The sequence below is a fragment of the Typha angustifolia genome, chromosome 2 (assembly GCF_048772165.1).
Source record: "Typha angustifolia cultivar Huaian chromosome 2, ASM4877216v1, whole genome shotgun sequence".
In the NCBI taxonomy this organism is placed as follows: domain Eukaryota; kingdom Viridiplantae; phylum Streptophyta; class Magnoliopsida; order Poales; family Typhaceae; genus Typha; species Typha angustifolia.
This window is the reverse complement of record NC_133240.1, coordinates 96,266-117,188: the sequence shown is the minus strand read 5'-3', so window position 1 is coordinate 117,188 and position 20,923 is coordinate 96,266. Positions and strand designations below refer to the sequence as shown.

Below are 20,923 nucleotides of genomic sequence, written 5' to 3'. Positions count from 1 at the left end.
TTGGGGATGATCTTGGGATAACATTTCTAAGATCCCCCCCCTCCCCCCCCCGGCCCTGCAACTCACACGATGAAGCCGCTGACGACGACGATGTCTCTCCTTCCAGCTCCACCGCGTTGTTGTTCCACCACTCTCGTCTCCACCACCATGACTTCTAGCCCCACCACCACCATTCGCCCCACCGTCATTCTACCGGTTGGTTGTTGGATTTTTAAAATTTTCCTCCTTGTTTTGCTCTGGTCCTTGCAGGAATAGGAATAAGCGTATAAATATGGACAGGGTCTGGGGAACAACACGGGGGACTACGAATCCCTGTCTACGACGCTGAGGGAGTCGTACGGCATTCCCTCCGTGGTGGCCGACGTGTCCCGCCTCGATTGGTTCCGCAACGCCGCCGGGCTGCTCGACCCCAACTACTGGAAGGGCACCCTCCGACCAAGGCCCGTTCTTGATTGGTATTTCTATCTCTCATTCTCTATTCTACTGTAGAGCCCTCCGCCCCCCTAATTCTCCTTTTGGTCCAATTTTTGGATTGGTTAACTAAAATCAGGTACTTGGAACGAGTCGACAAGGCGGTCTCCGAGGCTAAGCTGCTCATTCCTCAAGGTCAGAAGGAAGCAATATAGACTTGGAATGGTGAGATATTTGGTTTGGTGATTTACCAAGTTAATGTTAATTTGCAGGTGGGAAGTTATCGCTGATTGGGCATTCAGCTGGGGGATGGCTTGCACGCGTCTACATGCAAGAGTTTGGGATTTCGGATATAGCTTTGCTGCTGACTCTTGGATCTCCCCTCCTGTATGGTTTCGTTATCATATCATGTATGGCTGGCTACTTTTTTATGTCTGCATTCTATTATACATCCACAGTGATCAACATGGAACTCATGCCCTTCTTGAAGAATAAACAAATAATAATACTTCAAGGGAATTCTGCTTCTTTGATTTCATTTGTTTTAATACTTCAAGGGAAAACACAACTTCAAGGTTTCATATTGAGAAACCTTTTACCTCTCAGACGGCTGCTTCAGCATTTCAAAAAAAAAAGAAGAAAAAAAGAAAAGAAATCTAACCAGGATATGTGTGATACTACTAATAATTTGGATAACTATAATTTTGATGAATTATACAACTTTTTTCTCGCAGGCAATCTATATCATCGTCCAGTTGTTTTTCTATAAAGTTTCTCTTCCTTTTCTCTTCACAGGCCACCTCCAAAGGATTTACCTGGAGTTATTGACCAGACAAGAGGTCTATTGGATTATGTTGAAAAGAATTGTGCATCAGCTATCTATACACCACAACTAAGATATGTATGTATTGCAGGAAGGTACTTCCATCTTCATGAATTTAGTTATGTCAACAATTTTTTTTTAAACTATTTTGTTATGGAACCAACATGCCTTCCCCTAAATGGTGCAAGTTACCATCAATCTTTTTCTGGGATAGATTTCGTTAGCAACAACTGGCTTGAGTCATTCTGTTAGGTTATGCTACCCATGTTGCGTTGAGTAACCTACTGATGTTTGAGTCATTCTTTTGACCATCATCAAATGAATGAGAAGACTATTTGGTGGTTATGGGTTGACATACCAGGGTATTTCATACAGGATGAGTTGCACACTCAATTGGTACATCCGCATGCAACATGTCTGGTAGATAATGTTGGTCCAGAAATTGGCGCTACATTTGGGTAAAAGTTTTGATGAGTGGGGTGTGTAAAGTGTTTGTCCTTCACATGGAATTTCCATGTAGTGTTTGACTAGAGTACAGTTTTGTATAGGCCTACAATAGTGATATAAAGTAAGCATTTAATTTCCAGTATTGATAGTCCCAAGAGGAATTACAGTGTGGGGAAATTGGGAAGAACACAATAAAATTTGTAAGAGGTTCTTTTTATTTTTTCTTGGGAGGAAGGGGTATTGGGTATTGGAGTGTCAAAATATGAGAGCAAAATCGTCAGTACGGTCCATATGGATGGATGGCGTTGAAGTTGGATTGTAATGTGTCTACAGAATTTTCCTCGACAAAAAGTTGGGTTGTAATGGGTTTAAAGGACTGTGTACAGAATGGATAATTATCTTGTGGGAAGGTTTAGTATAGTCATTAAAAATATGTCCTCCTTTAACATACACTGAGATGATTCTTTCTGTGGATCTTCTGGAAACTATGGAACCATCCATTTAGAAGAATGTAAACTATTACAAGCATGTTGCAACTAAACTACTAGTAGCTTGTATATTTTAACAGATCTACTGGTATTTTTGACAGATACATCCAAGGTGCTCGTTTGATCAGAAAATCAGATCCTTCTGATGAGAAGGATCTGACCCCAGAAGAATCAGTTGCCAACAACAGCAGCAGTAAGCCCATCTCAGCTTCCCCCTCCATGCGTGCCCGATTCATTGGCCAGGGTTATAAACAGGTATCTTGAAATAGGGAAAAATTCTCATGTTATAACATATGTACTTCCTCCCTAAACTAGTCAGCATGTCTGGAAATAGGCCATCTCCATCATCTTTACTTATGCTAATATGGTAAAGAATGAAATCAGGAGACAGAGCTCTAGGGAACCAGAAAACTATCATAAGCATCAAAGTTGCCCCAGGTTAGCTAACGCTGATTCTTCATCTGCCAAGTAATTGTGAGAAGTTCATAGTAGGTTCACAGTGAATGAAAAAATTGAACTTACGTGAATCCTTAGGTATGCTCTGATACCAATTGAAAAATATAAGAAACACCTTGGGCGATAAGTTTTATCACACGCTATTAGGGGGTGTAAACGAGCCGAGCTTGAGCGAGCCAGGCTTAGCTCAGCTCAGCTTAGCTCGAAAGGTAGAAAAACTCAGCTCGGCTCGAGCTCGATTCGAGTTGGAAAATCAGCTCGGCTCGGCTCAGCTCCAACTCAATGAGGCTCGAGCTTGGCTCGTGGGCTTAATGGGCCTATGTGGGCTTCCAAAATCTAATTGTTATATTAGGCTAATACAGCAGCTAATTTGATTGCATTTAGAGGGAATGGTAGTTATAAAAGCATATCTATATCACTCAATTTTCGATATAGGACTAAACATCTAAGAGACTTTATGGAAAAAATTGGTATAGGAGAGGTTTGAACCCTGGTCGGCTGAGTTGATAAGAGCTATTTTAGCTAGCTACATTATATGTCATTTATGCTTTTATTTTGGTATACACATATATAATGTGATCTTACATATTATATATCGAGCCTATTCAAGCCGAGCTTGAGCGAGCTGAGTTCGAGTTGAGCTCTTAACGAGTCGACGAGCTTTCTCGACAGCCTTACACGCTATCGATAATAATATGCCGAAAATAAATTGTGAAAAGAATAATCACAAACACAAAAGTTTTTACGTAAAAAAACCCTCAAACGGATAAAAAACTACAGATCTAAACTTGGATTGAAATCGATCACTAAAATCTATAGCAGTTAACAAGAAGTTTACAGATCACCCGTCTATCTCTACGACTCAATTTGTACTAACATTGCTTGTTATACCTCGCAATGTACTGCTTTCCGTATTTGGTTTCCAAACTTTAGTGTTCAAGATTGATCCTTTCGTCTCAATGATACTCAATACATAGATGTGTTGAGATAAGAATGATTAAGCACGCTCCATCTAAAGCTGAGAATTTAATGGCCTCCAAAAGATGATCTTAAAAGATAATAATCGATGACTTTTCTAAAAGATTTTCAATTTAATACTTGACGATTCTCCATCCTAGAGTTAGATTAAAATCATTTATATAAAACAAGTATCTTTTAGAGATAAAATGAATATTTCTTAGAGATAAAGCAAGTATCCTTTAGAGATAAGATAAATATCTCTTCAAAGATTTTCCTCAGATTTTTTTAGAGATAAGATAGATAGAGATAGATTAAAATTTAAGTCAAATCAGCTAAGGCCGTTCGAACGCCGACAATGCCTATAGTGCATTTCTTCTATTGGGAAAATGCGTTCGAATGCCCTATGGTCCGATCAAACAGCTGAGCAGAGTTGTTCCTATGTCTTTAGGTATTTTTTTCATAGTACCTTAATCATAATGACATTGTTTGAGCACTTCAGACAATTCTAAAATATTTTTGAATATTTTGATTGTAAAATTAATCTTTCAATTCAAACATCTCATAATTTGTACATATGCTCATACATATTTTGAAACACAATTTGTCAATTATATTAATACAAATAAAACCCAACAACAGTGCTCATGTAAGTGAAAAGTTCAACCTATGAATTGAGTTGTGAAACAGCATCCTTGTATTGCATGAATCTTTCTAAAATACCATTAATGTGAATCTAATTGTAATTTCTTAGATTGGTCTGAATATGCCAGACAATCTCTCAGAGACCCTGATAGCAGGCTGATGGCAACGATTTTCCACAGCCTTTATCCAATTGGATCTCAGCTGTTAATCACTTCTGGTCTTCTGGTCATACTTCATCCACCAATAGGAGAAATTCAACTAAACTAAGGTTGTATATTGTCGAACAATTCTTTTTTAGCATACATTTACTACATGGGGACAACTTTTGCAGGTTTGTGGGCAGGCAGATGTATGGGGAGATGGTGTTGTTCCCGAAATGTCGGCTCACCTAGATGGTGCGCTGAACATAAGCCTGGAGGGTGTTTACCACTCTCCAGTTGGTTCAGATGATAGTTTGAGGCCTTGGTATGGTTCGCCATCAGTGTTAGAGAAATGGATCGATCACCTTCTGACTTGACAATTGCCCGAGCATAGTATGGATCCGATTTGTGTTTGTTTTACTTCACAAAAGAAGAAGAAGAAGGAATTATGTTGCTATGATGTAGATTATTCATGTGATCGAACAAGAACAACTGTCAGCCTTGTGATTAATGTGCAGAACATGGGTATCTCATCGAACTTGAGTTCAGCTAAGATGGACAATTGGAAATTTATTCCTGCAATCAAGCAAGAACTTGCGACTGGTAACTGGCTAATTGCTGATCCAGTTGATTGTGTTCTTATTCTGTAAGATTTATGTGCAAGGGATAATTTCACAGATAATGGAGTACTCGATCTCTTTCTCTGTTTGGCTATGGTATTGCTGTAGAAGTTTTAGCATCTTCAGCTGCCCGTAGATTGGAAGATGATGAGATATATTAAAGGCTTCGACTATGGTAACATGATAAAAATCTGTAGTAAGTGATTATACTTGGCCATTTGAGCATTACTACAATTCCTCTCTGTTTTACCAACAGAGCACTTTTTGTGTAATTATCCCTGCCATTCGTGCATTGTTAAATACATACATGTATGCACTGCATATTTGTAGGTCATTGATGCAGTATCTTACATGTGCTTCAACTGGTGAAAATGTTTGATCTAGGTAAAATCTGGAAACCTACTTAGCTAATCTTATTTATTAAATCCTTTTAGGAAAATATGATGTATGATTGTAAACCGGTTTAATGATGTCATGATTACATTTCATATGACATGAATTTTAAAGTAAAGTGATCCTTAAAGTACAAATTGACTTGAGAATTGATGAGAAAATATGGAAATTAACTAGAATACCCTTTAGTGGTTGGATGATTAGATGAAGCTTTTACCTACATATTTCTATATTTTGTTGTTCTTTTTCTAAAACATGGTTAAAAAATTATATCTGCCCGCACCGTATACTTATAAGTTCGTAGTGCTTATTTTTTGAATCTTACTGCAAGGTTGTAGATTCACACTGTATGCTTGTAGATTCGCACTATATATTTCTCTACTTTGAATACGATATCTTAAACGGGTGTAAAAAATTAGTAGTAAACAAATTAGTGATGTCATCGTTACTTTTAATTTCACGTAAAAATGGTCTTTCAACTAGAACAAGAATTGAATTAAAGGCTTGTGATGAGAGAGAGGATTAAAATGATAAAAAGTAATGTCTTTTAAAGGCAAAATGAGCATCATCATTACTTTTGATTTAACAAAGAAAGAACAATTCTTAAATTAAAATAAGAAGTATGTTTACAGGATATTTTATTTGAAAGGGCTTACGAGTTATGCGAAGAGAAAGAGAGAGATTAAAATAGTAGTTAACTAAAATAATGCCTTTTTTAAAAGTCAAAATGACAAATCAGAGTTTATTTGGTAAATATAAAATAATTAGATAGATAACAAGAGAAGGTCCACTGTGTTAACTATCAGACGTAATAATATATACATGAATATGATATAAACTAAGCAACAAAGAGGGCAATTTTTTTGATGCAGATACTGAAAAGAGCAATGTGACTGAGAAGTACGGCTAAAACCCATACATACATCCCAGGCATCAAAACCTAAGCTTTTTAAAATTTATCAGCACGTAAACAACAATGCACACAGCTTATATCAAGTCAGAGTTAAGCAATCGTAAAATTTGAGTTCCAGACACCACTAGTCTTCTAAGACTAATCAGGATTCAGAAAGCTCACCCCAATAACAGTCCCAGCTTCGAGTGCCTCCCTTCAATAAACAATTCTTGCTATCCATGCCCATCAAGTGTACTTCATCTAACAAGTTCTCTTTTTTCTGTGCAACTAATCAGAAACTGATTGACCTAAACAAATGAAACATCAGAACAAAACCAAAAGCAGACAAGGTATGAAGCAAAAGAGGTGCCATTTTGTACAGAAAAAGTAACACGTGCACCTAAAATCCAGATCATGATAAGTGAGGAATTCCATCAAAAGTTACATTAAGCACTTGCAATAAAACATAGGCATTGCATCACAAAGAAACCCCTAACCATGGGGTAAACCACAAAACATCAGCTTTCTATCTAACTGCTTTACTTAGATTTCAGGAAATGAGGAGAAAGCAATCTAGCAATTTCCAGCATCCCAACTTTCTCTTTCCCATCAAATATGCTCTTCAGCTTCTCGTCACAGTGTATCTCTTTCTTATTTGCTGGATTCTGCAGAAGATTAAAATGTTATTTAACAGTATTGAACACTAAATTATAAATTGTCATATCATGCAAAAGCAAAATAACATTTAAGGAACTAGCAAAATTTCCATGCTTTTCTTTTGACATACTAGCATCTAGTGCTGTTGAATTTATCAATGTACAACTTGTCTAATGTTTTAAAAAAATTATTCCACAATAGTGATCGTCAATGTACAAACTAATTGGCACCACAACTTGTTGTTGTAAAAACTTACAGACAAACAATAACTAGAAATTGGAATAAATTCGTTCAACAACTTTTGCAGCTCCACATTACACAATTCTTATACAGAAAACAAAGTTGGTGGAGACTTGAGAGCATCACATACGACGAGCTCAAAATATGAAATATTAACATGGACAGAAAATAGAAGAATCATTATAGACCGTCAATTGAAGAAATAGCGACATAGCATACAAGCATGGAAAAGATGCATAGATCGGCAATCGAACAACATAAGATGGAGAGAATAGAGAGAATATGCAAAGCTGAGAGATAGCCAGCATACATTTAGAATGTGCTAAAACAAAGAAGTGAGAGAGATAATCCCAAGAATGTGTCTAGACAATCCAGCTAAAGGAGCACATCAAGTTAGTTCTTATACAAATTCATTGAAAATGTACAACTCAGCAACAGAACATAAATAAGAAAAAGAAAATCAATGACAGGGAAATAAGAACCTAGATAGAACTTATTACCGTAAGTAACATTAACGATTTCATTTACCAACAAGCAAATTCGACTTGAAGGACTGGGCAGAATACAACAGAGTAACCAACCACAGCAGTGAAAACAACATTGTCACTATAAAACCAGATACCTATTACCATTATTGATTTACTTTACCAAAGAGGGAATAGCAAGTTGGACTTGACGGTCCAATGAGAGAGTACCCAGAACTACACTGAGCAGAGAACCATGAATGAACTTAACGACTGCATGATGAAAGACAACACCCTGATGAAGACCACCAAACATACTTCAGTTAATTATTATTTTTCATCCTCTTGTCAAATCCCTCGACAGGTTACACAATCCTAAATAATGTTATTTGACCTATCACATACACTAAAGGTTTGAATAAAATCATGCTAAACTATATACAGAATAGAGAAAAATATTTCGTTACAGAAAAGCAATCATATGCTTCAGCATAGAAAACAATTTGTTTTGAGAGGATGCAGCAGAAATCGTAAACTGCACAAAAAGAGCAATTGATTGGGAGAAAAAACAAAAAAAAGTAAAAGAAAAGGAGATGAAAAAAGGAAAAGAAAAGAAAAGAGATGCAGTAGCCTCAAACATCTCAGTCATCCAAAACAAAGATAGCCACGGATATTTTGGTACTCATACCTAGAAGTTAAAAGAGAAAGTATGTAGCCGATTATTTGGTCCTCTCACAATAAAATGTTCCAAAATCACGCTAGAGTAGTCGTTGCAAAACTAGGTCAAAGAAATGGTACGTGTACAAACAAGAACATATCACATAAGATGTAAAGAGAAAAGGCATAGGATACATGGGAAAGAGACGAAGAATGACCTAGAAGCTCCAAAAGAAAATGAAAAGTAGGCGGCGGGAAAAGGCGAGGGGGACAGAGAGAGAGAGAGACCTGGAGGTCGTGGGCCTTGATGTGCTCCCAGATCTTCTTGACGGCCTCGGCGCGCGAGATCTCCGGGACGCCGAGGAACTTGCGCATGGCAGGAGAGACCGGCACCGGCTTCATGATGCCCACCTTCTTCGCGGTCGTCTCGACGGCCGGGGTCGAGGAAGATGCCGCGGCCTTCGCCGCCGCCATGAGAGCCCTGCAGCCTCCAAAAACCCTAGACATGTTTGATGCCTTTTCCTTCTCGAACGACGACGGAACCGAGGCGAACTAAAGAGTAAAAACAAAGAAGGAAAGAACGAAAGAAAGAGAGAGAGGAGAGAGGAGAGCGGAGAGAGGAGCGAAGAGAGAAGAGAGAAGAGCGGGCGGGACAACTGCGAGGGTTTTAGTCCCTTCCCCTTAATTCCTACCTACTTGTACTACTAATTAGTATTAGGTTACCTTAGAACCAGCTGTTGTTGCCTAATGGCAATTTCAAACGGACTGAAAGGGTCGTGAAGTTGGGCCTAGGTCTGGGTTTGGCCGCTTAAGCATTAGCTCTCTCTCTCTCTCTCTCTCTCTCTTTCTTTTTCCGGAATTAACCTTCCCTATTCTTGTAATTTCCCTCACAGGGGCCTAAAGAGTTGTAAAAGAGTTTGTACTTTTTCTTTTCCTCCTTACGTACCCTACCCTTCACTCGAGTTATTATTTTTTTACTCTCTGAAAGGAAGGACTACTTGCTTTTCTTTTCTTTTCTTTTCTCTTCAATGTGAGAATAGATAATCCAAAGATTTAAGTTATTACAAAATGTTTCACATGAATGATGGCGTCTGAAGGCCTAGGTCTTGGCATTTTCATTTAAACATCAAAGAGTTTAGGAGATGCTTTAGATTTGCTATGAGTGACTCGTGCTTCTGGAGACGAAATCTGAAGGACAATGCAATGAAGGAATGATCAATTAAGGTGAGTGTAAATAGAATTCCTCACATCTTTAGATATTACAATATCAGAGGCTAACAATCAGATAACCCGCCTCTTTTTTTCCCATGAACCCACCTGAAGTAACTTGCAACTGATCTAGCTTTCAGAATATACTACACAATTCAACAGCATTCCATGTTATAGGCAGTTAAACTATATTATCCAACAAGGTGAGCGGGTAGATAGAACTAATATCGAAGGGCGTGGTCAACAAATTATAAGTGAAAAGTGTAAAAAAAACAACAAGGAAGAGAATACTAAACTTGTACTAACGAAAATAAAGCAAGAGAACTGTAGTGTACAAAATTGCCCCATTACATAGTATGACGATTACAAGGTTTCATAGGCTGTGCACCTTAGCAATAGAAATGATCGACTGCCATTCAAGATCGTCGCTAGTGCAGCACATCATGAATTGGGATTATAGCGAAGATGCTGCTCATAGAAATTTATTAGCTGTGACACAAGAATCATTAAATTATTAAATTTATGCTTTCACTCAATAGCAGAGAAAAGAATAGGATGGGAATATACCACCAATGGGTTATTGGCTTTCAATTCCTTGTCATCCACAAGCACTTCTTGCCCATCAGACCTGTCATTAAGATTCTGTTATTTAAATCTCTCAGATCAGCCACCATAGTCCATAATAAACAGATATTTCCACAAATATTTAGTATCCTCTCTAGACATTAAGACCTGTACGCCTAATATCTACAATTACAGAACTCAAGCTTTCAAAAGCCTCAGTCTAAGAAATAGCATATCCCAAATAAGGAAGCATTTATTTAGAGGGAGGGAAGGAAAGGCACATTACTCTACATATATTCATCTGCTACCAAAAGTAGATCAACTGAACTGACTACAAGGTATGCCATATTTGTGTCATATTTGCATCAGCCAAATGGAAACTCTATGCATGATATAGACATGATATATTGAATGTAGACTTTTCCACATGTCAGATGCACAAAGAGAATATGTTGCGAATGAACAAGATTATAAAAAAAAAATCCAACAAAACAAGTTTGTAGAGGTTTCTTTTATGCTGGCCTGCCTTTTTGCTGTTATATTATAAGCATCAAAGTAACTAGAAAGATCTTTAGATCTATGTGGAGTCCTAGAGTTAAGGATACTGACATCTAACCAAACTCCGTTCACCGCCTGGTCCACCTATAAGCATCAAAGTAACTAGAAAGATCTTTAGATCTATGTGGAGTCCTAGAGTTAAGGATACTGACATCTAACCAAACTCCGTTCACCGCCTGGTCCACCTCGTTTTTATATATCAATTTATGTATGGAGAATAACACTGGGATGCCATTGTGACCATTAAATAGACGCCACAGTTGTTAGTTACACCTATTGAACTATGTAAATCATTTAGATGAATAACACAGAATTTTGCCTTTCTTTTGAGGTATAGATTAAAGACCAGATGTACATAATTACAACTAAGTGGGCAATAGAAGGTCTAAATGAACCTGACTGAGGTGACACTAATTAATTGTGCACGTGGCTCTGAATCAAATTGCAACAGGGAGCATATGGCTCTGAATAACATTCCCATTCTAGTATTTTCTAGTATTTTACCAGAGGTTAAGGCTGACCATGCTACACTTCAGGAAATTGGTCTATATGCTAGGAATAATAAGTTTCATCTACATACACTATATTTCACTGCCAGAATGAGCCTAGTATTGGACTGATCTGTATAATGAAAACAATATTTTGGCAAAGTAATTCTATACTGGTGGGCTGATCTGAACGGATAACACTGTTCCAAGGTTTTCCTGATCAAGTGATCTGGATGACAAACATAATTTTCTTATTTCTACGACAGGAAAGAAAGAAGGGAATAGGTAACACCAGCTACCTGAGAGTACCAGGAGGATGTTACCTTTTCCATACAAAGACTTCCTTAGCAGTCACATCTTTCATAGAGAAAATATGCAAAGAGTATTGCCTAGTGTTAGAAACACTAGGGAAAGGACATTACTTGCTTGTGCACTACGGATTAAGCACTGCAAGCAACTGAAGTTATCACTTCTAATAAAATATTGAAACTATGAAGACAATTATCCTGGATCAGAATGAGAGTACTTGCAATCAACACCCAATTCAACATTTTCATCACAATGATTACTTAGAACCAAAGATTCACAAGAAACATATCTAACTGACAGCAAGAAAAACTGAAAAAGTCACAATTAACTTCTCAAATCTAAAACTAATGTATGATGCTCAAACATTGACAGCCAGCCAAGTCATTGAAGAACATATGAGCATAGCATACACAAAGAGGATTATGTCTATGTAGCCACAGGGGGAGTGGGGGGGTGGGTTAGAGGAGAAAAATCTGAAGTATGCATCACCTGAAAGTGATGAAACTTTATATAGTACATTAAAAGCAGGCCAATCACCAATATGCCATGAGACTAAGAAAAGGCATTCTTCCATATCTCCTTTTTCATAGACTTGTATATTGAGACACATGTCTTACGGAATTAAATCACAGAAACTACAATTATTGAGAACTAGAACACAAGTATGACATTTACAAGGAAGAGATCAATTGAGCCTACTCAAAGAAGGCAAAGAAAGAGCTTGCTAAATCTAGGCAGAAATAATTAATTCATTGGATCCCAATTTCAGTATTATAATTATTATTATATTTCTAATTTTGGTACTTCACTAGACAAAGAAAGTTAGAAAGAAGGATAAATTCTACAAAAGATTACTCTAGATTTGTTTATGTTTATCACATGTAAGAATTTAGTCTCACATTGAAAAGAGAGAAAAGTGAAAGGGTTTATATAGATTATTAGACCTTCACCTAATAGTTTAAACTTTTAGTTTGAGTTGGATTCTAAGATTTGTGCCAAATCTTGTTTTACTTGGACTAGGACTCCTCTATCTCCTCAAGTGGTATTGGAGCCAACGATTCGAAAATTCTAGATTCCTCTGAAACTACGGAGCACGAATACTTCATTTGCCCCTTTGTACCGGTATTCAATATGTATCAAATACCCACACGGCACTGATACGGGTAAAGAAGTATCCGAATTAAAAAAATTAATTTTAATTTTTCAATACGGCTCCAATAAAGCAAGATACGGCTCCAATAAATTTCTTAGTCATCCAATCAATTTTCCTTTTTTTTTGTGCTAATAGATGATATAAAACATATACTTTATATGCATATATGATTATCCAAACCTTCATGATACTTTAAGGCTTTGTTTATTAGATAATAAATTAATCATATAACTTGAAAACCATTTAAAGATTCAAATTAATTGTAGAATAATAGTTGAATTAGATTTCAATTTTTCACTAACATTTTGAGTTTCATATCAATTTTTGTTACAATATTATTCTAAAATTTTAAGCATGTAGATACTAAATATATAACTTTCTTTCCTTTTATGATTTTATCTCATCATTTTTGAAATAATTATTTTTTACCATATGTTATATTAGTTGACAGTAGATAGGAAAAAAATTATTTATTTATTGGCATATCCATGCTGTATCCGTGTCATACTTTTAAGAATTTGTTGTATTCCCATATCTTGTATCCATATCCGTGCTTCATAGCTCTAAAGCAATTTGGTGCGACCAATTTACTGGCTCTGATGGATAGGAGGGTTATTATAGATGAGTCATGGTAAAGCAATAGCTGTTTGTGGTTTGACCGATAAAGATCTAAAGTCTTGAGATTAGGCTCAAATAATCCTAGTTTAGGACAAGGGCAATAGTTGATAGCATTGAAGAGCAGTACTCTTAAGAACGATAGGTGACTGGATGAGAAATTGGCCAAAAGGCTTGGTTAGAAATAGTAGATTGCACTTGAGGGTAAGTCATTGATGTTAGGCTCACATGTGAATGGGAAAATTGTTGAGTATCACATGTGAGAGTTTAGTTGAGGAAAAAATGAAAAAATTTATATAAATTGTTAGGTCTTCACCTAATAGTTCAAGCTTCCGGATTGAGTAGGATTCTAAGATTTGTGTCAAACCTTATTTCACTTGTACTAAAATTCCCTTATCTCCCCAAGGGTTGACTATCCTATCTTGCATATATCTATACACATACATTTCAAGCACACACACACATACTCAAATAGATGTTGGTATATATATGCATCAATTACTTTTGGCAAAAATTAATGCAAATTCTATTAGTAGCACCAAGTTTATACTAAGGTTTTGAAACTCGGTATTAGGATTGGGATCGGCCGTTAGAAAAAAACAATATGTATCAGCCATATTGGCTATATCGGTCGTATTGACCGCCCGTATTGGGCTATTTTTAATTACATATAATTCTAAATATTATTTTAAATGCAGAAATTTTTTTAGAAATTTATAAAATATAATATAAAAATGGTCACATATGAACTTTAAAAGTAAATAAAAAAACTCACTCAAAACTATAATGAATTTCAATGAATTAGATAAATTTTTATATTTATAAATTATTACTGTAAAACAACATAAAGAGAGAGAGAGAGAGAGATCTCCACTGTTGTTCTATAGCAATAAGAAAAGAGGAGTTAAAAAGTGGGTAAGAAAGAATAAAAAAACTGAGAAAAAAACTCATTCGAGTTCACTAAAGTGTGGACTAGCCAGAGGGGCTCAGCAAAACGACTGCCAAATGGACTCGATGAAGTGTGAGAGTGAGAGGAAAGTATTTGTAAGAGATAGAAAGTGAAAACTAAAAATTTAAAAAGAAAGCAATTGATGACATTAATTATTAGCGTCTCCTAGGATAGATATATTTTAGATTCGATCTGAATCTTAAAAAAATTTAATTCCAGTCGTATTGTTATTTTCAGCCGATACGGCCAAAATTGACCGAAACCAATCAAAACTAGCCGAAACTGGACCAAAACTGGTTTGATCGAGATTAGTTATGGTTGATCCCGATCCGAATTGGCCGATCTAACTCAGGATCGACTAATTTGGGATCCATGGTTTATACTACATAACTACAAAACTAACCCACTACTGGAGGTCACTTTGAAGCTCCTGAATACTCGCTATACTTCCATATTATCAGTTATATACAATCTCCCCCATCTCTCTGATTTTTCAAAATTACTATGTTAGATTTTCCTCGACACTTCAAAATCTAACACAGTGACGTGTTCAAGAAAGGTCTCAAAGCCTCTTGAGAAAAATATGTTCTACCAACATGAGCATAGGATAACTAAAATTTAAGGTCTCATAAGGGGTCTGCTATAAAATTAAAATAACTTTGCCTACGAAAATGAATAAAATATGCACATCCTTTTTAGGTTTATCTCCAAACACAGTCTTTCACTTGGTTGAAACTATTTTCCGCAAAATGCAACAAGTCATCCTTCTTAACTTGGAATGCACAAATTGGTTGAAACTAAGATTCAAAACATTCAAAAGGTGGGGCATCATATCTACTCTAATGAACCTCACATCCTCTTACCAAAAATGACTTCAGACAAATTGGAACTGCTTGATGCATGCCTCAGATGACCAATAGCACTAAGTCAGGTTGATAGCAACTCATATACAGTTGATCAATTTTCCATACCTATGTCTATTGCCATAATTCAGTCGTCCACAATTATTGGTCAAATTGCTATCGGTATATATAAGGCCATCCTTGGAGTCTAAATTCATATTCAAATTGTTATTGTTATATCACTGCAAAGACTGACTTTTAATAGGAGTCCACAAGCCATGAGCAACATGGACATGGCATTATCTAACTATAGATCTTAAGGAACCTAATTCTTCAAACCACACAATCAGAGTCCAAATTTGGCTAGTAAATTCTTTCTGTAAGTGTTTGATTAAGTGGAGTGGGTGTGGGCGTGATAGTAGGAGTGGGACCATGTGTGCTCCAATCTCTTGAGAATATGAGAGATAATTTGGACCCTTAATACATCAAAGACATCTCTTATAAACTATAATTAGCTTTCTAGATATATATCTTAATAAGATCTGTCAACATTGCTTAATATTCCAAAAAAGGTGGTAAGATATGCAAGTGGTCAACCCACAACATAGCTCACCAGTATAGTATTTAAACAAAAACTCAAATCGACGAGTTTCTATTTAAGCTAAATAGACATGACACATTTTATGGTGTGTTGGCATGTTTCTATGCATGCTTCTATTCTTCCTCTCTCATGAAGCATATTTTACATGCATCCATATCTCTCTTTATTATAAATGTACTCCCTGCTCTACAGTTTACACGCGTTGATCATCAAACCTAGATTGTTAAAAGAACAAGGTTCTAAATATTGATTTTGGGATCAAGATCGGGATTGAAATTGGATGCTTAAAAACGATACGTATTGGTCATGTTGACTATATCGGCCTTCCGTTTCAAACGATTCAGATCGAGGATCAACCAAATCGACCATATTAGCCAAACCATTTTTGCAATATGGATCGGGATTGACTGATACTTCAATCCATAGTTATGAATTGAACATATTGAGGCGCAAGAGCAACTCCTCAAATGTCCGTGAAAGTTGGGCTCTTCATAGTTCATACTCTAAAGCTTCTTAAATCAAGGTGGGTTGTTTGGTTTGTTATATTTAGAAATACATATGCATTAAAAAATACATGTTTCTCTAGATGTTGTATCTAGAGAAACAAATAAATTGTTTGGTTAATTGTATTTTATAATATTGTATTTGTTAAACACATGTTTGGTTTGTTGTATTTCATAATTATGTATTTGGTAAATAAGTATTTAGTTGTTGTATTTTACAATACTATTTTGACATTAAAATTATAAATATTTGGTTGTGTTTCTTAGAACCAAAAGACTGCAACTATATTCTCAATTAAAAGAAATTAAATTTCAGTTGAAATAGAAAATAGGTTGTTGAAGACTATTGATCAAGCAATTTTAATTAAATCAATATATTTCCCTTCAATCAATAAAACTAGATCTCTACTTCTTTTCCTACATGAACTATGATATTATCCTACATAGCTCTGTATGTAGCATCAATATTAAGTGTATTTAATATTCTCTCTCTCTCTCTCTCTCGTTTCAATTTTAAATACACTGGTTGTGTATTTAATACTTTCTCTATCTCTAGTTTCAATTTTAGATGCACTAGTTGTGAAGTGACTTGGTTGGACAGTTGTCATATCTATCATAGCCATGGACTATGGTTATAGGCAGTCTTGTTTCATCCATTCTCCCAGACATCCAGTTAAATACATAGCATAAAGGGAAAAGAGGAAAGCGTATCTTCTTCAAAGGCATCTTCACCATTAACTATCAGTCTTTTGTCAAGTTTTCTTTCTGGGTAATGAGCAGGCAAAGAGTCCATTACAGGTGCAATATGATCCTTCTTGGTCATGTTTTTTAGCAGGAGAGGGAAAAGAAAAGCTATGATTTGTTTTACTACTCTGCTATTGCTTTACGACAATAAAGGAGCTGAAATTCAAAGAAACTAAGCAATGGCGGGAGCAAAGTATCTGAAATACAAGAATCCTAGTGACTGAGAAGAAGAAAAATAAAGGATGAGAGTTACCCCAAGTGATGTGGCGGCGAAGAAATACTCTGGCAATGTGGCGACAATGGTGGAAGAGATAAAGAGGAGAATAGAAAAAGTAATGAGGGATTGAAATGAGATAAGAGAGATGGGTCAAATTAGGCTAGATGCAGCCTTTTGGTATCTGATTGGATCAAATGGGTGCTAAAAAACTGCATGAGTCTAACCAGCTTTTTTAAATACAATTTTTTTAATTTGATACACCAAACCAAACAAATAAATTTTGGGTTAAACGCTATATCTATTAATGCAGCATTTATAAAAATCTCCAACCAAATAGCTTTTAAGATGACCAGCTTGTAATAAATGATTATCAATTTGGTCTAACGAAAAAAAGTGGTGTACTAGTCATGGCCATGATAATAGCAGGAAACGGCGAGATTGCCTACTAACTTTGTCTACCTATGATATTTAATCTATGCAGCTAGAAAGTTCTTAGAGACATGACAAAGTCCAAACAAATAGGTGTTCTATGCTGGAGAAGAATAGTATATATTAAGGCATGACCGAAAGTCAAGGACTAGCAGCACTTGTTCCAGGTTCCTTAAAAATGACAGCCTTAAGTGAAAAACACAAGTCTGGCAAACCTTAAACAACATCCAAAAAAGAAAAGCAGGAAAATATAAAGAAAGAGATAAAGCTGCACTGAAGAATATGCAATTGCTCACCTTAGAGCCTTGAATGTTATGGAGACTTGTTGCACGTCGTTCGTGACGGAAGCATAGTAGCGCACAGGCTTGATGATTTTGGTGATAGAAAGCCGGTTGGTGCAACCATCCAACTTCTTCTTGTCACCGCTCTCACCTTCGGTGGAATCTACATCCTCATTTCCTGGCTTTTCTCCTCTCCCACATGATCCGTTCCTGTTCCTGGTGGCAGTATCCTGCTGCACCTCGCACTGCTCCTGTGGGAGAGCGTCCTGCTTGAACCTTCTGACGCAGCCGGATTTTCTCCTCTTGGCACCGGTGATTTGGTTGCCTTGTGATTGCGAGGGCTGCGTGCTTTCAACCTTTGAGAATCCATCGGTAGGAGTAGGACCATCCTCAGGCAGAGTGAGGGAAATGAATCCGGTCGTGGCCGCTGTTGAGCTCGGTCCAATTTGCTCGGAGGAATTGGGAGCCGCGCTCACCTGGTTCTGCTCAACCTGGTGCATCTCCTGCAGGGATCCGTTTGCGACAATCTCCTCGTCCCCTGCAGACTTGTTCTTCTTATGCTTCTTCTTCTTACTCTTATTCTTATTCTTCTTAGGTTTACTAATTCTGGCACCATCCTCTTGTGTTATCTCCCTCCGGTTTCCATCACCCAAGGTCGATTCGTCCGGCTGGGTGGAGCGCTTCTTCTTGGCCACGGTGTGCAGAGCCCCATGCTTCCGCCTGCGCTTCCGCCAAGACCTGGGCGAACGCGATCTGCGCTCCCACTCGAAATATCAGGATCTTACGCCGAGGAAGAAGCAAGGGACAATTTTAGGGTAGAGATAGAGGCACCTTTGTTCGAAGGCTTCGACGATGTCGGCGCAGGTTTTGATGTTCTCGTAGGGTTCCCAGGTGTTGGCTGTCTCGGGCCATCCACGCCTTCTCTCAGAAAGGAAAGAGAAGTCATTTTTGTTAGAAGGATGAGGATGAGAGAGAGAGAGGTCGTACCATTTGATTAGGTATTGAATTTGGCCCTTGCGAACCCTCTTCTTCCTAATGTCTTCGATCTCATAGAAGCCTTCGTCAAGCTTCGGTCGCTCCTCCGCCTCCGCCTCCGCCTCCGCCTCTGCCTCTGCCTCTGCTTCTTCTCCTCCTCCTTCCTCCTCCTCCTCTTCCTCTTCCTCCTCCTCCTCCTCCTCCTCCTCCTCCTCCTCTTCCTCTTGCTGTGCAAGAAGAGGCTGTTGTTGCTCTTCGGTTGAGGGGACGGCCCCTTCCTCTGATTCTGGGACTGCTGATTCTTCGCTCTTCTTCTTGCCGGTCCTCATCGCTGAGGCGTCGTTGTTCCCTCTTTCTGTCCTCTTGCGCGGCAGTTGGCACTGATGAGGAAGCAAGCAGATCAGAATCGAATGGGCTGATTAGCCAGGTGGGCCGGGGCCGGGGCTGGGGCCAGGGCGGATATGACTCACTCAGAGGACATTGGGCTGCTACTTCCATATGGGCCACTTTGAAGCTGAGGATCGATAAAGTGAAGATGGATGATTGAGGAGGATCCGACGGCCAATGTATCATCAGTAATATGTGGGGATGGATAGTGTGCAGTTGCAGTTGCAGTTGTAAGCGCGTGAAAAATTGATCGACACCACGAGATCCAATCCTAGTTTGACCACGCCTGACTTTACTTTACTTTACTTTACTGGTTGCTCCATCGACACGACACGACACGACGATTCGATTCACAATCACAGCTATATCTATATATCTATGTATGTAAAATAAGCAAATTAACTAAGAAACAGATATTCATTTGATGAGCAGACAAGACTATCCCATTATTTGGTGACACCTACACAGCGTCTATAGGTCTCTCACACATACCTTTCCAAGTTTTGGAGCTGCTTGTACATGATCAGTTTTTGGATGAGGATGAGGATGAGGATGAGGATGAGAATGAAAGTTGGGATCGAGTTGGCGTTTTGGGAGTGCGCATTTCTTCGACAGGCCAGATGGAGAGAAGATTACCATATATCTCTTCTTCTGTCTATTTATTATAATTAAGGACATATATACTTGCTTGCTTGCTTGCTTGCTGCTGCGATCCATACGTACGTACATGTGCATTGCTTACAACTTCTAACAATTACTCATTTGTATACGCGCCTATAATTAATTTCCTAGGATTTGCTATGACAAAATGAAGGATTTTCTATGACAGAAAAGCAAATTCATGATGATGTATATATATATTTGATGCATAGGAAAAGGCACGATGATGTTGCTAGCACTAGAACCAACTGTAAACAGAGTAAATATACTAATAAGCGCGAGCTCATGTACTACTCTAACACGACACGGAATTTTGATAGCTACATTAACATGTAAGTATATCTTTATATATATATATATGGCTTTACGCATGCATCTCTCTTTCTCTTCACCACCAAATTAAGTACCGTCAACTGTAAGGGCATAAGACACATGCTTGCTATATATATAATTATATATATATATGTATACATCTATCCACAAATCGATAGACCTTTTTAGCCAACTTAAAAGATAACTTTAGTTTGCAGTCTGAGTACATTATATTGATTCGTTGCAGCGTGCTGAGATCATAAGTGCATATATAGTGGAGGGAGTAACAAACATATAAATGTACATAGTAATTTGGTACATATGGATCGATCGATCGATCCAAAGATACATATGAATGCATAATAGTTTTTAGGACTAGTTGGTATTGGCTGATGAAATGCACGCTTGGCATTTAGTGGACTCCACCTCTTGATGCTTGCTTGCTTTCAACAGTTACAGCCACTATCGATATATGTCCATCCATATTCTTTAAGTACAGATGCATCTATCGATCAATCCATGTACAAAGCAAAACATTCCATATCTCTCTTTCTCTTTCTCTCTCTATAGATCTCTAGATCTCTGTATACACACAGACATATATATATATATCTATATCGACACTGTGCTTCTTCTATTACCTTTCCGGAAATTAATTAATCGATGTGCCCATCAAGGTCACAGCCGTCCATTTCAAAGTAGGAGAGAGATCCAGAGAGTGAAGTAACTATAGTATACTACTGCTAGCTACCGAAAGCTGACAAAGATAGAAACATATGAAAGAAGCCCATATCTATATGTATTGCGCTGCTTGCCAACTTTTGATGTGTGTGTCGG

General features: G+C 37.5%; 3 protein-coding genes across 4 annotated transcripts; 1 reads left to right on the top strand and 2 right to left on the bottom strand.

Annotated features, from left to right (window-relative positions):
- The first annotated feature begins 11 nt into the window (after positions 1-11).
- LOC140777421 (uncharacterized) lies at positions 12-5,075 on the top strand. Of its 2 annotated transcripts, none has more exons than XM_073121529.1 (7): positions 12-195; positions 280-455; positions 551-606; positions 684-798; positions 1,207-1,329; positions 2,271-2,424; positions 4,337-4,551. In XM_073121529.1, exons 1-7 carry the CDS (start codon positions 70-72, stop codon positions 4,385-4,387), a joined length of 801 nt encoding a protein of 266 aa, XP_072977630.1. In that variant the 5' UTR covers positions 12-69; the 3' UTR covers positions 4,388-4,551. The 2 variants fall into 2 exon arrangements, with proteins under 2 accessions (XP_072977630.1, XP_072977621.1); XM_073121520.1 differs by lacking the exon at positions 4,337-4,551 and adding an exon at positions 4,559-5,075 and having other exon boundaries at positions 19-195.
- A 1,550-nt stretch (positions 5,076-6,625) lies between these two features.
- On the bottom strand, positions 6,626-8,994 carry LOC140770248 (protein TRI1-like). Its single transcript, XM_073111338.1, has 2 exons — positions 8,579-8,994; positions 6,626-6,937 (listed from the first exon to the last, which is right to left on the bottom strand). Exons 1-2 carry the CDS (start codon positions 8,795-8,797, stop codon positions 6,812-6,814), a joined length of 345 nt encoding a protein of 114 aa, XP_072967439.1. The 5' UTR covers positions 8,798-8,994; the 3' UTR covers positions 6,626-6,811.
- A 785-nt stretch (positions 8,995-9,779) lies between these two features.
- On the bottom strand, positions 9,780-19,114 carry LOC140770240 (probable chromo domain-containing protein LHP1). The gene is made up of 5 exons (XM_073111324.1): positions 18,740-19,114; positions 18,584-18,670; positions 17,768-18,505; positions 10,067-10,127; positions 9,780-9,988 (listed from the first exon to the last, which is right to left on the bottom strand). Exons 1-5 carry the CDS (start codon positions 19,054-19,056, stop codon positions 9,941-9,943), a joined length of 1,251 nt encoding a protein of 416 aa, XP_072967425.1. The 5' UTR covers positions 19,057-19,114; the 3' UTR covers positions 9,780-9,940.
- Positions 19,115-20,923: the final 1,809 nt, after the last annotated feature.